The 15,515-nt window shown below is 41.3% G+C and overlaps 1 protein-coding gene across 2 annotated transcripts in view; it reads left to right on the forward strand.

The window, feature by feature from the left end:
• GOLGA3 (golgin A3) overlaps positions 1 to 15,515 on the forward strand; it is a 143,158-nt gene that overhangs the window by 62,601 nt on the left and 65,042 nt on the right. For both annotated transcript variants that reach the window (XM_073628458.1, XM_073628465.1), the window contains exons 8-12: positions 8,829 to 9,031; positions 9,130 to 9,267; positions 9,634 to 9,795; positions 10,177 to 10,545; positions 10,743 to 10,820. In XM_073628458.1, coding sequence (XP_073484559.1) covers positions 8,829 to 9,031; positions 9,130 to 9,267; positions 9,634 to 9,795; positions 10,177 to 10,545; positions 10,743 to 10,820 — 950 coding nt within the window. The remainder of the gene's footprint in view (positions 1 to 8,828; positions 9,032 to 9,129; positions 9,268 to 9,633; positions 9,796 to 10,176; positions 10,546 to 10,742; positions 10,821 to 15,515) is intronic.

A 15,515-nucleotide genomic window follows, 5' to 3' on the forward strand; every position in this document is an offset into this window, starting at 1 on the left:
ATTTTTTTTTTTTTTTTTTTTAACATTTTATGTGTATGTGTAATTTTGATGATATGAGTTCTGTGTACTATTGGATTGCATCATAGATTGCACACCAATTTAAAGGCTGTGTTTTTAATTTTATTTATTTATTTTAGAATAGGGAGGACAACCTAAAACATTGGACAGCAATTTTCACAAGTTTTGCTTCCTGAAAAACATTTGGTGATAATTATAGGCCTATTTAAACTGAACACAAAGTTTCAGAATGACTGGAAATTGAGAAATATGAAATTAACTTTTAATGACTATAATGTATTTAATTGCATAACATTTCTGACACGCTGCATGAGTTCAGCAGAGTCAAAAGTGTATATACTCGAGTATAAGCCGAGTTTTTCAGCCCATTTTTTAGGCTGAAAACCCCCCCATGGCTTATACTTGAGTGAGCCGTACAGCAGCCGTACTTTTGATTACTAAAACAGCGGGTGTTATGCAGTCTGTTTGGCCGTCCATTGTAACAAAGCCCGGCCTCCTTCTTGTCTGTGATAGAGGAACAATGATACAATGCTGGGAAACTGTATCAGTGTTTTGTCTATCATGGAGGAGGAGGAGGCGGAGCTTTGTTACAATGGACAGCCGAACAGACTGCATAACACAGCGGGAGACACCTGCTGTTTTAGTAGTCAAAGGAACGGCTGCAAATGGGCACAGAGAGGCTTCAGATGGGCATTGTTTACCCAGTAGCTGTTGCATTTTCCCTCCCTAGGCTTATACTCGAGTCAATAAGTTTTCCCAGTTTTTTTTGTGGTAAAATTAGGTGGGTCGGCCTATGCTCGAGTATATACAGTATATTGCTTCTGATTTTTGTTTGTACTCCAGTGCATCTTGCTGCAGTGTCCAACAATAGCCAGTCAGCACTGAATGATTCTTTTTTTTTTCCTGACACTGTTTTTCCTTTGTGGCAATATCCTGGTAAAACCTTTCTCCACGTTTGTCACTGATTGCAGAATTTAGAAAATGAAGAAAAAATCCACTTCATGGTCTTGTTTGCTGTAAGAATTTTGTCAACTAGCTGAATGTAGTTTGTTGCTCAGTAGTGGCTAAGAAAATTCTCATCGACATCCTTTTGTGCTTTCCAGATGATTTTTTCTGGCTTTGCTAACAGACCTTCGAGAACTGCTTGGTATTGTTGACTGATCTGTGGAACGACAAAATGCCTCTTTAATCTTGGCATCAGTTATTCTTGGATACATCTGACTTGCATAACAAACACCTTCACCTTCCTTGTTTGTTGCTTTCACAAAACTTTTCATCAGTCTGAGTTTTATGTTAAGCGAGGGCAAAAATATCTTCGGATATCCTCGGATAGGAGGGGTGAGAGGGACGTGAGAGGTACGGACAGGTAAGGGGAAGGAGGTGCATATATACCTGGTAATTTAAGAAGTATAATCCACCTGTTGAGAGATCTTTAACCACTTGCTTACTGGGCACTTAAACCCCCCTCCTATCCAGACCAATTTTCAGCTTTCAGCGTTGACGCACTTTGAATGACAATTGCGCGGTCATACAACACTGTACCCAAATGAAATTTTTATCATTTTTTTTCCCACAAATAGAGCTTTCTTTTGGTGGTATTTGATCACCTCTGCGGTTTTTATTTTTTGTTAAATGTAAAAAGATCGAATTAAAAATTTTTTTTTTTTGTTATAAAATTTTAAAAAAGGTAATTTTTCGCCTTCATTTTTTATATACGCTGATGAGGCGGCACTGATGGGTGGCAGTGATGGGTGGCAATAATGGGCACTGATCGGTTACACTGATAGGCAGCACTGCTAGGTGGCACTGTTTGGCACCACTGGTGGGCATTGATAGGTGGCACTTGTAGGCATTGATAGGTGGCACTGTCAGGTGGCAATGGCAGATGGCACTGGCAGGGGGTACTTGTGGCACATATGAGGCAGAATTGCCTATTCCTCTTCGGGACCGACGTCCCTTGCTGATAAGCCAGTGATCGGCTTTTTTTTCTCCTCGCGCTGTCAGCGTGAGGAGAAAAAAAAAACTATCACAGAGCTTTTGTTTTGATCATGTGATCAGCTGTCATTGGCTGACAGCCGCTCACATGGTAAGGGGCCCGGGACCCTTACTCGGATCGGTGATCACCCGAGTCTCAGTGACTTGGTGATCGTAGCGCGCTCCGTACGCGCCATGCAGGGTGCGTGCACAGGGGAGGCCGTCACATTTCCTCCCGGAAATTCAAGTCCGCGCTGTAGCCGTCATTCGGCTATAGCGCGGATGTCAAGTGGTTAAAGATCTACTGGATAATTGTATACAAAACTCAGTATAGGTGCTTAATAATTATAATTATCTACTGGTGTTCTAGGACTACTATATAGTCCAGTCATCACCTTTCGTGACATCCCTGCATTATATGTGGTCTTGTCGCCTGCATTCTCTTCTCCTGCCTGCCATGCTCTCTTTCCCCCCCCCCCCCTGGAGTTTTGAATACAATTATCCAATAGATCTTTAATGATCTCTCAACAGGGGGGTTATACCTCTTAATTACCAGGTGTATATACAGTGCGGATGGAAAGTATTCAGACCCCCTTACATTTTTCACTCTTTGTTATATTGTAGCCATTTGCTAAAATCATTTAAGTTCATTTTTTTTTCCTCATTAATGTACACACACAGCACCCCATATTGACAGAAAAATACAGAATTGTTGACATTTTTGCAGATTTATTAAAAAAGAAAAACTGAAATATCACATGGTCCTAAGCATTCAGACCCTTTGCTGTGACACTCATATATTTAACTCAGGTGCTGTCCATTTCTTGTGATCATCCTTGAGATGGTTCTACACCTTCATTTAAGCCAGCTGTGTTTGATTATACTGATTGGACTTGATTAGGAAAGCCACACACCTGTCTATATAAGACCTTACAGCTCACAATGCATGTCAGAGCAAATGAGAATCATGAGGTCAAAGGAACTGCCTGAAGAGCTCAGACAGAATTGTGGCAAGGCACAGATCTGTCCAAGGTTACAAAAAAATTTCTGCTGCACTTATGGTTCCTAAGAGCACAGTGGCCTCCATAATCCTTAAATGGAAGACGTTTGGGACGACCAGAATCCTTCCTAGAGCTGGCCATCCGGCCAAACTGAGATATCGGGGGAGAAGAGCCTTGGTGAGAGAGGTAAAGAAGAACCCAAAGATCACTGTGGCTGACCTCCAGAGATGCTGTCGGGAGATGGGAGAAAGTTGTAGACAGTCAACCATCACTGCAGCCCTCCACCAGTCGGGGCTTTATGGCAGAGTGGCCCGACGGAAGCCCCTCCTCAGTGCAAGACACATGAAAGCCCGCATGGAGTTTGCTAAAAAAACACCTGAAGGACTCCAAGTTGGTGAGAAGTAAGATTCTTTGGTCTGATGAGACCAAGATAGAACTTTTTGGCCTTAATTCTAAGCGGTATGTGTGGAGAAAACCAGGAACTGCTCATCACCTGTCCAATACCGTCCCAACAGTGAAGCATGGTGGTGGCAGCATCATGCTGTGGGGGTGTTTTTCAGCTGCAGGGACAGGACGACTGCTTGCAATCGAGGGAAAGATGAATGCGGCCAAGTACAGGGATATCCTGAACGAAAACCTTCTCCAGAGTGCTCAGGACCTCAGACTGGGGCCGAAGGTTTACCTTCCAACAAGACAATGACCCTAAGCACACAGCTAAAATAATGAAGGAGTGGCTTCACAACAACTCTGTGACTGTTCTTGAATGGCCCAGCCAGAGCCCTTACTTAAACCCAATAGAGCATCTCTGGAGAGACCTAAAAATGGCTGTCCACCAAAGTTTACCATCCAACCTGACAGAACTGGAGAGGGTCTGCAAGGAGGAATGGCAGAGGATCCCCAAATCCAGGTGTGAAAAACTTGTATTTTTCCCAAAAAGACTCATGGCTGTATTCGATCAAAAGGGTGCTTCTACTAAATACTGAGCAAAGGGTCTGAATACTTAGGACCATGTGATATTTCAGTTTTTCTTTTTTAATAAATCTGCAAAAATGTCAACAATTCTGTGTTTTTCTGTCAATATGGAGTGCTGTGTGTACATTAATGAGGAAAAAATGAACTCAAATGATTTTAGCAAATGGATAGCCGCACTCCAATATTTACCTTTTATTTTGTAAAAGCAAAGTTCAAAGCATAAGTGGATACAGATCAACTGCACAGCTAACGTGTTTCACACTGGATATGGTCCTTAATCATAGATAGAGTGCCACACATACATACAGGTGTGTACGTACACACACATCTAGACAAGTAGACAAAGCATGTGAGACGTTGATTGTCAAATAGAAAACACCTGTGAACATCAAATTACAGATCAGTCATTAAACAAATGAAAAACACTTCACACAGAATTCTACATATAAAAATATGTGGAACAAAAACGAAAAACAAAAACACAGTAGACATAAAACATCCACATGCAGTTTATATGTGATTTAAAAAATGCATGCACTGGCACATGCAATGAAGAGGGGAATGACATTTCCCTCTTACCAATGCATACATGTAAGTGCATGCAGCTCAAAGAACCCACCTCTTTTTCATATTATTGTTTTAGTGTTTCTTTATTCTACTTTATTTTATTTTTACCCTATTCTATTATCCTATTTTCTCCTACCTTTCTTCGTCACCCCTCGTCCTGTTGCTAAAACTAGGCTGCATATGACCAAAAATGAACATGTATATGCCTCCCGATGTCAGTCTATAAGAATCAAATGACATAGAACATGTCAAAATGATGAAAAAAATTATACAGGCATCAAAAAGAATACTTGAAAAAACATATATGAGCATATTAATATATTCCCATAACAAAAACGTTACCACTTGAGAGAATTACATGGTACAAATAAAACAATAGAACATCCCCAAAATCATGCATGAATGCATAAATACAAGTGAATAATTGATCATATTAACAATGTCACATGAATCATGATAGCTCATGTATATGACTGCAAGAGTCCTAATATGACAAAAAATGAAGACGAAAAGCCACTGCCAAAACAAAAAGCGGTGAGTACAAAAGGAGGACAAGGGAAAAAAAAGAAAAGAAAATGAAAACGAGAAGGAGGCGATGAACTGAACAGAACCCAGATGGAATCATACAGCGCTACACAAACAACAATATTCCTTATCAAGGAACAGAGATTAGACACGTAACTGACCCAGTGAATAGGAAAATCTCATGTAAACCTCCTACCAAAACCTTCTAACAACCTAACCACCTCCTAATTATATGAATGTATACAAAAATTATGTGCACACACCCACATCCATATAGATATAATCTATCAAATAAAAAAAAAGAAGTAATGAAAATCCTAATTTTATTTGGATTACCTGGGATGTGGCAAGCTTGTACTCCTCCATCCCTCATTCCCTGGGTCTTCATGGAGTGGCTTATTTTTTGAAACATTCCAGTAACTATTCCTTGGACCACCAAGAGCTTATTCGGTGTTGTGTAGAGTATTTATTGACTCCTAGTGTTTTCATGTTTGATGGGGACTACTATCTCCAGAGGTGCGGGGCCTCTATGGGCGCCAAATTTCCCCCCTCCTTTGCGAATCTATACATGGGATGGTGGGAGCGGTCCCGCATTTTTGGAGCTGGTTGTCCCCATTGTTCTAAGGTTAAATCTTTCCGCCGCTATATAGACGACTTGCTCTTTGTGTGTACCAAGGATGTGGGGGACATTAGTGAGTGGCTCCAATACCTCAATGACAATAGTCTTAATTTAAAATTTACAGGTATTATGGACCAAAGACAGGTTGAATTTCTAGATGTTGTTTTGATAGGTGAAGGAGACGGAATCTCTTCTAAACTCTATAGGAAACCGTCAGCTGGCAATTCTCTGTTGAGAGCTAACTCTGGTCACCCATTAGAGGCATTCCAGTTGGCCAGTTCTTAAGGTTAAGACGTGTGTGTAGTGATGAATCCGATTTTCAGATAGGAGCACTAAATATGAAATTGCGTTTTATGAATAGGGGTTATTCTGAGTCTGTTCTCGACAGGGCTTTCAATATTGCCAGCAACGCTGAGAGAAATCTTCTCCGGGATAACACTGGCAGGTTTAAAGCTAGAGGCAGACACTTGTCCACAGATGACAGATCTGGGTTTGTCAACATCCCTGTCTTCTCTAATCCCTATAGCTCTGAGTTTAATAAAATCAAAAACACTATTGAGAAGTATTTGCCAGTCTTGCATTGTCATGCTGAAAGACCCAGCCACGTTTCATCTTCAGTGCCCTTGCTGATGGGAGGAGGTTTGCACTCAAAATCTCACGATACATGGCCCCATTCATTCTTTTATGTACACAGATCAGTCGTCCTGTTCCCTTTACAGAGAAACAGCCCCAAAGCATGATGTTGCCACCCCCATGCTTCACAGTAGGTATAGTGTTCTTTGGTTGCAACTCAGCATTCTCTCTCCTCCAAACACGACGAGTTGTGTTTTTACCAAAAAGTTCTACTTTGGTTTCATCTGACATTCTCCCAATCCTCTTCTGGATCATCCAAATGCTTTCTAGCAAACCTCAGACGGGTCCGGACATGTACTGGCTTAAGCAGGGGGACACGTTTGGCACTGCAGTATCTGAGTATCTGGCGGCGTAGTGTGTTACTGATGGTAGCCTTTGTTATGTTGGTCCCAGTTCTCTGCAGGTCATTCACTAGATCCCCCTGTGTGGTTCTGGGACTTTTTCTCACCGTCCTTGTGATCATTTTGACCCCACGGGGTGAGATCTTGCGTGGAGCCCCAGATCGAGTGAGATTATCAGTGGTCTTGTATGTCTTCCATTTTCTAATTATTGCTTCCACAGTTGATTTCTTCACACCAAGCTGCTTGCCTATTGCAGATTCAGTCTTCCCAGCCTGGTGCAGGTCTACAATTTTGTTTCTGGTGTCCTTCGACAGCTCTTTGGTCTTCATCATAGTGGAGTTTGGAGTGTGGCTGTTTGAGGTTGTGGACAGGTTTCTTTTATACTGATAACAAGTTCAAACAGGTGCCATTAATACAGGTAATGAGTGGAGGGCAGAGGAGCCTCTTAAAGAAGAAGATACAGGTCTGTGAGAGCCAGAAATCTTGCTTGTTTGTAGGTGCTTATTTTCCACCATAATTTGCAAATAAATTCTTTCAAAAATCAGACAATGTGATTGTCTGGATTTGTTTCCACATTTTGTTTCTCATAGTTGAGGTATACCTATGATGACAATTACAGGCCTCTCGCACCTTTTTAAGTGGGAGAACTTGCACAATTGGTGGCTGACTAAATATTTTTTTGCCCCACTGTATGTATTTATTTTTGGTCATATACAGCCTAGTTTTAGCAGTAGGATGAGGGGTAATGAAGAGAGGTAGGAGAAATGGGATAATAGAATAGGATAAAAATGAAATAGAATAAAGAAACATTAAAACAATAATATGAAAAAGAGGGGGGTTCTTTGAGCCGCATGCACTTAAACTTATGCATTGGTAAGGGGGGAAATGACATTCCCCTCTTCGTTGCATGTGCCAGTGCATGCATTTTTTATCACATACAAATTTTTATACTGCATGTGGATGTTTTATGTCTATTTGTGTTTTTTCTTTTTAATTTTTATTTGTAGAATTCTCTATGAAGATGTTTTCATTTGTTTAGTGGCTGATCTGTAATTTGATGTTCACAGGTGTTTTTTCGATTTGACAATCAACGTCTAACATGCTTTGTCTACTTGTCTAGATTATCTAGGTGTGTGTGTTTTGATTCGATATATAATCTATCAAATCAAAAATCCAGGTGGGTTACTTCTGTTCCTCTTATGCTTAATGCAGAGATCAGTGTCAGGGTGGACTCCCAATTTTCCACCAATATCCAATTAGAAAAAACGACGGGACACGATCTCCAACGCAAAAATATATATTTTAGTATCAAATGCTCTTCAAGGCATAAAAATAGTTACGATTTATATTGCTCCTACTGTACAGTTACGAGCATACCATGCTCTTTATCAGGCTTCGTGCAATGATCTACTTCTAACCACATACTTTTATACTAACACTATAGGGTTTAGCCTCACAGGTATATCACATTAATGCAATCATCACTAAATCTTAAAAAATAACCAATTTAACCCATTGTCGTCCTCCAACCTCCCCCAAGCATATCCTAAGTCTTAACAGCATTCCCTGCATTTGGGTAAAAAAACACCCTACCCAATCCCTAAACACTTACCTGGTTCCTGTCACTTCTCCAGTGCTGTCCTATCTGCATAATCGCTGCTGCACTTCCTGCTCTCACAGTAGACACAAAAAGCAGTGGGGGAGCCATAGTTCCCACTGCTGCTTTCAGTCAGACTCCTGTGAGGAGGGAGTTGGGGGGATGGCTTGGTTTACCAGCACTAGGTGTGCCTTTGGACGCACACAGCCCGACTCGAGAGCCCGCCTGCACCAGTTCCCCCATAGCATGCAACTTGCTATGGGCGCACCCTCTGGAACATGGAGCTGACCGTGCCAGCAGGGGACTGCCAAAAACAGAGGTAAGGGACCGTTCTGCAATATCCTTGCAGAGAGCAGGTAAGTATATCTTATTTTTTATTTCAATTAAAAGAATTGGCCTTTAGAATTTTAAAGCTTAACTTCAGCCCAATGCAAGTTGATGAATTTTATTTATTTTTCATGTGAGTATAAAATTGGGGATTTAAGATTCTATTGACTACAATATCCGGAATTACGAATATTGGGATTTAGTATTATAGATAGAAAAAGTGCATATAACACATATGTTTTTGTTTCACATAGTTCATGATATGCGACAGAAGACTGTTTCACTACAGTACCAGCTACAGCAAGTGCAACTGGATCGTACTACACTAACTAACAAGCTCAAAGCCTCAAAAGCAGAAATATCCTCTTTGCAACAGGCACGTGAGTGGTACCAACAACAGCTCACATTGGCTCAAGAAGCTCGGGTCCGACTACAGAGCGAGATGGCAAACATACAGGTATATGCTTATCCTGGTGCTAGCACATTTAGCATTGCATGAAATTTTTATTATGATTGATTATAACATAATTATCACTCTGCTTCATTCCCCCATAGGCTGGACAAATGACCCAAGCTGGGGTTTTAGAGCACCTTAAAATAGAAAATGTGACACTCTCACATCAACTGACAGAGACACAGCACAGGACAATTAAGGAAAAAGAGCGCATTGCTGTACAACTCCAGAATATTGAGGTGGGACACATTTTGTTTACAAATCATTCACTCTATTACTGTCGCAGAAGGTGGAGACTGCATAAATAGGTCTTGTGTATTGTGTTTTTACTAATATACTGATGTTCTTGCATACACCCAAACCAAATTTCATAAGTAAAATTAAACATGCCGATTTAAACATTTTATTCTGATTTTTTTTTTTAATTATCAGTTTCCTTTACTGTCATGCATCGTTGTTCTGAACACCTGTTCATTAAATAAACACTTCTGCATTGCAGAAACATCTTTTTTTTATTGTATATGCCTTCATTAAAAAAAGTGACTTGCTTTACTATGACTTAAACTTTGTGTAGGCAGTGACTTTCTTTTGTTTTTATTTTTCAGGCTGACATGTTGGATCAGGAGGCTGCTTTTCAGCAGATACAGGAAGCAAAGAACATGGTGGAAGAAGATCTTCAAAAAAAACTTGAGGAGTTTGAGGATGAACGAGAGCAGTTGCAGAAACTAGCAGATTCCGCAGTTGCTTTAGAACGTGAAATAGAGCAGGTTTGATTCCTATTTTTTTGACTGGTTCAAAGAAAACCTTGCCTGTGAGAGACATGGAGGCTGCCATGACTTATTCTGCAATGTAGCCAAGCTGCCATGCTGGCATTCTTGGTCACTGTTTTGAGTCATCAAAAAATGCTAGTAAGGACTGCTATCTTTTGTGATATATATACACTTCTGGGTCAGTGGTTCAGATAATATTGATGACAGTAGGTATGCATAACAGCCAAGCAACTAGCATTACAGAAAAAAAGGTTAGCACTGGCAGCCCCGTGATTTTTCTTAGGAAAGTACCTTAACATTTATGGGTTGGAATTGTAGATTATAGTGAAGAGAGAGGCCCACGGTTTAATTTAGTTTTCTTTTCATATCTTGTGTTAGATTAAGCTAAATTTGCATCAGAAAAACCTGCAGCTTGAAGCTCTGCAGCAAGAACATCTTGAAATCTTGAAACAGCTCACATCAACACAAGAAAATCTTCATACCAAAGACCAGACACTAAATGACCTCCAGATGCGGTATGATGAGCTTGAAGCCAGGCTTGTGGAGCTTCAGAATGATGTTTCCTCGAAGGATGACACAATTCAGTATCTACAAAATCAGAAGATTGTTTTAGAAGTGGCATTGCAGACTGCTAAGGTGGAACAAGAAAGTTTAGACCAAGGAGCCAAATGTTTGGAAGAAGGGACTGAAGCTGCGGCAGAAGTGTTGGAACAGTTGCGCCAGGACCTTGCATTCAAATCTGGACAGGTGACTACATTTGGAAAACGTTTTCATATTTTGTTTAGCTCATAGATTAATCTCAAAATGCTGGTGCTGATTTTTTTCATACTTTGACATACAGAAAATTGTGAAAAATGATAACTAGGATATGATCACAAAGTGCTAAGTCACTATTCTTTACATGCATTTACAAAATGTTTACAGAATTTTCTAATACTCTGTAGGTGGAGGTATTGCAGCAAGAGAATGCAACTTTAAAAAAACAGACCCAGAAAGTGAAGGAACAATTTGTCCAGCAAAAAGTAAGCATTTTTCTGTAGCGTATTCAACACTTTGGATATAGTATTAACCATTTCTATATACAGACCATGTTTTGCTGATTAAAAGAAAAACTCGCAATAACTTTTGTTAAAAAAATAATTGCTACAATTATAATTATTATATTGGGAAAAATTACCTTTCCTAAAGAGTTAACCATAAAATTATACTAAAGTAGTTCACATAATGTAATCTACAACTTTATAAATGTTCTGTTGGTCCATAAGTTCCACAAGTTCCATAAGTGGTAGAACTAACATCCAATTCCTACAGCTTCTTACAAGATCAGTAATCTACAAGTAAATTGGCTTTAATATTTAAGATTATTTAATTTTTTTTATAGTGTTCCCAAAATATATGGTAACGATGATAATTATAGTAATTTCATTGCCAATAAATTTCTATGTAAAAAGATTCCTAACTCCTATAAGTACTGAATTCCTAATAAACTACTTGCATACAATGTGGAAAATTGGAATGCATAATGCTTGCACCGCTCTTCTAAATGTTAAAAATGTGGCCCCTCAAATCACTGCTTAATTCTGGCTCTTTTGGACAAGCCGAATAAGTCTCTGGATCATCCCAGGCAAATGACCAGCAAGGCCAGACTCTTCCTGGCATAGTGGATGTCCCATTCAGCACTGGGTTGGTGGTAAACCTTTCTCCCTGTGACTCGGAAGGTTAGCACGACTGCCCTGGCTGGCATGTACATCTCGCATTGAAAATTGCCAGGTAGACTGCTTCAGTCACCCAGAGGTGTTTCAAGCTCTCTGCTGCAGGTGGGGAAAACCAGATGTGGACCTTCTGGCATCCAGGTTCAACTGCAAACTATACAGGTATGTCTTCAGGTCCAGGGACACTGTAGGATCAGTGGAGCCTGATCTACGCTTTTCCCCTCCAAAGCTTCTCTCTCATTTCATCCACAGGATGGAGATAGAGGGTGTCTCAGTTATTCTCATTGCAAAGAATTGGCCCAGGAGGGTGTTATAGTCATACTCTGACTCCAGTCAGATTCTGCATGGCCCCTTCTGAATTGACCAGATCTCCTGTCCCAGGGGGCACCATCCTGCTTCCCAGTCATTGGCAAGCCCAGGTCCTGAGAGGCAAGAGACTCTCAGCTTTGGTCATCTGCCTACAGTTCAAACGACAAGAAGTGTACCATCACACCTGGAAGGCTTCGTTTGCATGGTCCAAGGCTAGGAAAGTCTATCCTTGGAAGTACTGTGTGTGGTACGAATACTTTCTTTTCCCCAGTCTGTTCTGGATCACCATCAAGGGACAAAATGCATCTTTCCTCATTACAGCAATGAGATTTGCTCAGGTGGTTATAATAAAGACAAACCATCTCATGCAGTAGTCTGCAAAAGACATTGTGAAACAAACAGCAATTTCTTCAGAACAGAGAGATGCCCTGTTTAGATAGGTGTCAGTCTCTACCACCCTTTCTGGAAAGCAATTAACCACAGATAGAGCTGTAGCTTCCTTCTTTGATCCTGCCATATTCTGACTGACCATTTTTCTTTTCCTTCCAGCTGGATTTTGTTTTGATACTCTGCACCAGAGCCACAAGCCAAGTGTTTTACTCGCAGTTGTGGCGTGGTCCCTTTTGACTTCAGCGGAAGTCACCTTGCTACCTACAAGGCCAAATTCAGAAATTTGCAGCATAGTTTTGTAAAACCCTTGCAGTGTTTATAAATCACATGGAGGGGAATGCATTTTTCTCAACAAAACTGAAGTTACATTTTGATGAAATGTTAATAAGGGAAAATTGAGCGCAAGGAATATACTGATTAGGGGTGCATATAGTTAGATTGTGCTCAAAGACTCAGTACCTCTTTTTTTTACTTCATCACTTCAGTCTAAGCGCAGAATAAAAAAGCAAAGGTATAGTGGCTATTCGTCCCAGAGTCATCCCAGTTATGTTTTAAAAGCAGCAGCCAGTCTTAGTGGTTTCTGCAGCCCCCATCTGCTTTAGCACTGGAACCGCAGTACTCAACTCTAAGCCCAGAAGTTGAAATGATCTCTATAGCATATTGCTGTTAATACAATGCTTCCACTTTGTTTACATTCAAAGCGATGTGACGTCACAAGTGAAGTCATTCCTCTGTGTATGGAGGTCAGTGCAGAGCTGAGCTGTTCTAGCACTGTCCAATGTTTCCTTGCAGTAATATATAACTGCTATAGTGATCTATCGCTGGCTGACTGCAGCTAGCAATAGATTACTTTTAGGTGTCATGCACAGTGGACATTTGCTTGTCTCCTCTGAACGCCAGAGCTCCTGGCAGGAGAAAAGCTGCATTTTTTTAAAAACTAGTGTGCTTGAGGCATTAGAAGTGATCTGCTGGTACATCACTTACTGGGAAGGGGGGGGGGGGCTACATTTTGTGAAAGTCACACTAATGTTATATAATTTTTTTTTTTTTTTCAAATATAGTTTTTTATTAACGCCCAACGTGGGCTAAAAAAATGCAATACAGGCATAAAAAGGGAAGTCATAATCACCATCAACATAAGGAGAAAGAGAAAAGACAAGGTTTCATATGTACATTTGGTTGTGTAACAAATAAGAAACTGCGTCGGTATTAAATGGCCGAAGCCTTCTCTATCAGTGAGTATCAGTTGGAGAGAGTCGATGGGAGAGAGGAAGCCTAGGCCACCCTCTATCTCCTCTCCCATCGCCCTCTCTCCTCACTCTCATCTACTCCTCTCCTCCCACCTCCTCCCCCGCTCCCCAAAACATCCCCCACATCACCTGGGTGGGAGCCTGCAGTAGGAAGTGAGGAGGGACGGGAAAAAGGACAGGACAAGCCGGGGGGGGGGAGGATGGCATGTTGGGAAAGGGGGGGTATAGGGTTGGGGCTGATAGGGTGGGTGTATGGTAGGGCCCTGGTTGATTCAGGACGGTCTTGGAACATAGGCTTGTAGAGGTATCGGCCTTGTCAAGAGGTTTTAAGGGCGATACCCTCTGAAGAGAGAATGAAGTGATTCCAGAGTGCCCATGTCTTGTTATACTTTTCCTGTTAATATCGCGTGGTGAGCTATGTGTAGTGCATTTCTAACCTGAGGGTTTAACCCGGGGGAAAATTGTGGGTTCCCTATAATGGGATATAGCGGAGAGTTAGGTGTGAATAGCGATTGTGTAAGGTAAGTTTGCGATCCTATGCAAAGCGCTGTCCCTATTAGTGGGTGTTTCTTCAGACGTGCTGGTAGGTGATCATAACACCAAATAGCTCCCGGTAGTGTCGATGGCATTTGGGCTTGTTCTAGCTGCGTCCAGAGCTTTGAATCCTTATGATGGCACCAGTCTATAATTCTACCTAAATGTGTGGCTTGGTAGTATTTCCGCACATCTGGAACCGCTAGACCCCCGTTTAAGCTTAGGGAGGGATAGTAAAGGAGGTTTCCCATTTACCCATATGAATTTATTGAACTGGGTATGTACTTGTCTAAAAAAAACTGCGTTGAGATTAAGATTGGGAGTGCCTGTAGCAGGTAGAGGAACTTGGGTAGAGTGCTCATCTTAATAAGGTTACATCTGCCAAACCAGGAGTGGAGGCCCTTGTGTCATGATTCTAGTAAGCTCCGGTGTGGCAGACCTAGCTGGGAGAGAGACTTTTGGAGGGGACTGTATGCTAGCCTCTTGCCGATCGATCGTGGGCCCTTGCATTTGGGGGAACGGTGCTCTTTGTGAGCTGTATGCCTGGGGACCCTTGAGGTGGTATTACTGTGGATTCGGGTCCTGGTCCCCCAGGACACACAGACTCTGGGGACCCTGGATTTGCCATATTGGAATAGTGGCTGATTCATAAAGCTGGGACATATACTGTTAGGAGATGCTGATGTAAATTCCAGCACCAGTCTGTCTGTTGTCTGCTAAAATGTGTATTGTAAATAAGTCTCTAGTATGGGATCTAAGAGTCATTAGATCCCCATTGTTGTTTGTGTTAATTAACTCTGCTATTGTGTGAAGAAGAGTCTATGTTGATTGTGATAATGTTGATTGGATTTTCAGAACTACAAGACGGCCAGTCTGGCCTAAAGGTCATGTCTGAGTCATCTAGGCTGTCTAAAGGGATTAGTTAATTAGCTCATGTTAATTAGGTTAATTAGGTTAATTAGGTTACAGCTGTATTAGAGTAATATAAGCAGGAGGTCTGCACCTCCTCTTTTATTGTATAAATAAGACTGTATTCCTGTCAAAGATAGATTCCTGTTTGAACTTACATACAGCCTGCCTGGTGTTTGTTCTGAGCTATCACAACTGGGTTAGAACGGCACATAGCTGAAGTTCTAATCCCGGAGCATTGGATGACCGAACCATCAGACGTTGCAATCTGATTCAATAGCTGCAGAAGAGTGTCGGGAGAGTGGAACCGAGCGAGCAAGGGGCTCGTTACATCCGGGTTTTAATCAGTAGGGGTGGGGAGTTCAGGTTAAAGGTATGGGGTTATTTCAGCTAGGACGGAGGTGCCCAGGTATTTCAGGGTGGTAGATGTCCACTGAAAATTAAAATTAGAGCGACATAGTGGTTGGCGATATCCCTTCTCCCATGGCTTCTGATTTATTATAATTAATTTTCAGGTTAGATATGGTTCCATAAGTATCAAACTCTCTGAGGAGGTTCAGGAGAGAGATTGATGGGTTCGTTTGGGAGAAAAGTAGATCATCCGCATATGCGG

Source organism: Aquarana catesbeiana, linkage group LG01 (assembly GCF_042186555.1).
Source record: "Aquarana catesbeiana isolate 2022-GZ linkage group LG01, ASM4218655v1, whole genome shotgun sequence".
Lineage (NCBI taxonomy): Eukaryota > Metazoa > Chordata > Amphibia > Anura > Ranidae > Aquarana > Aquarana catesbeiana.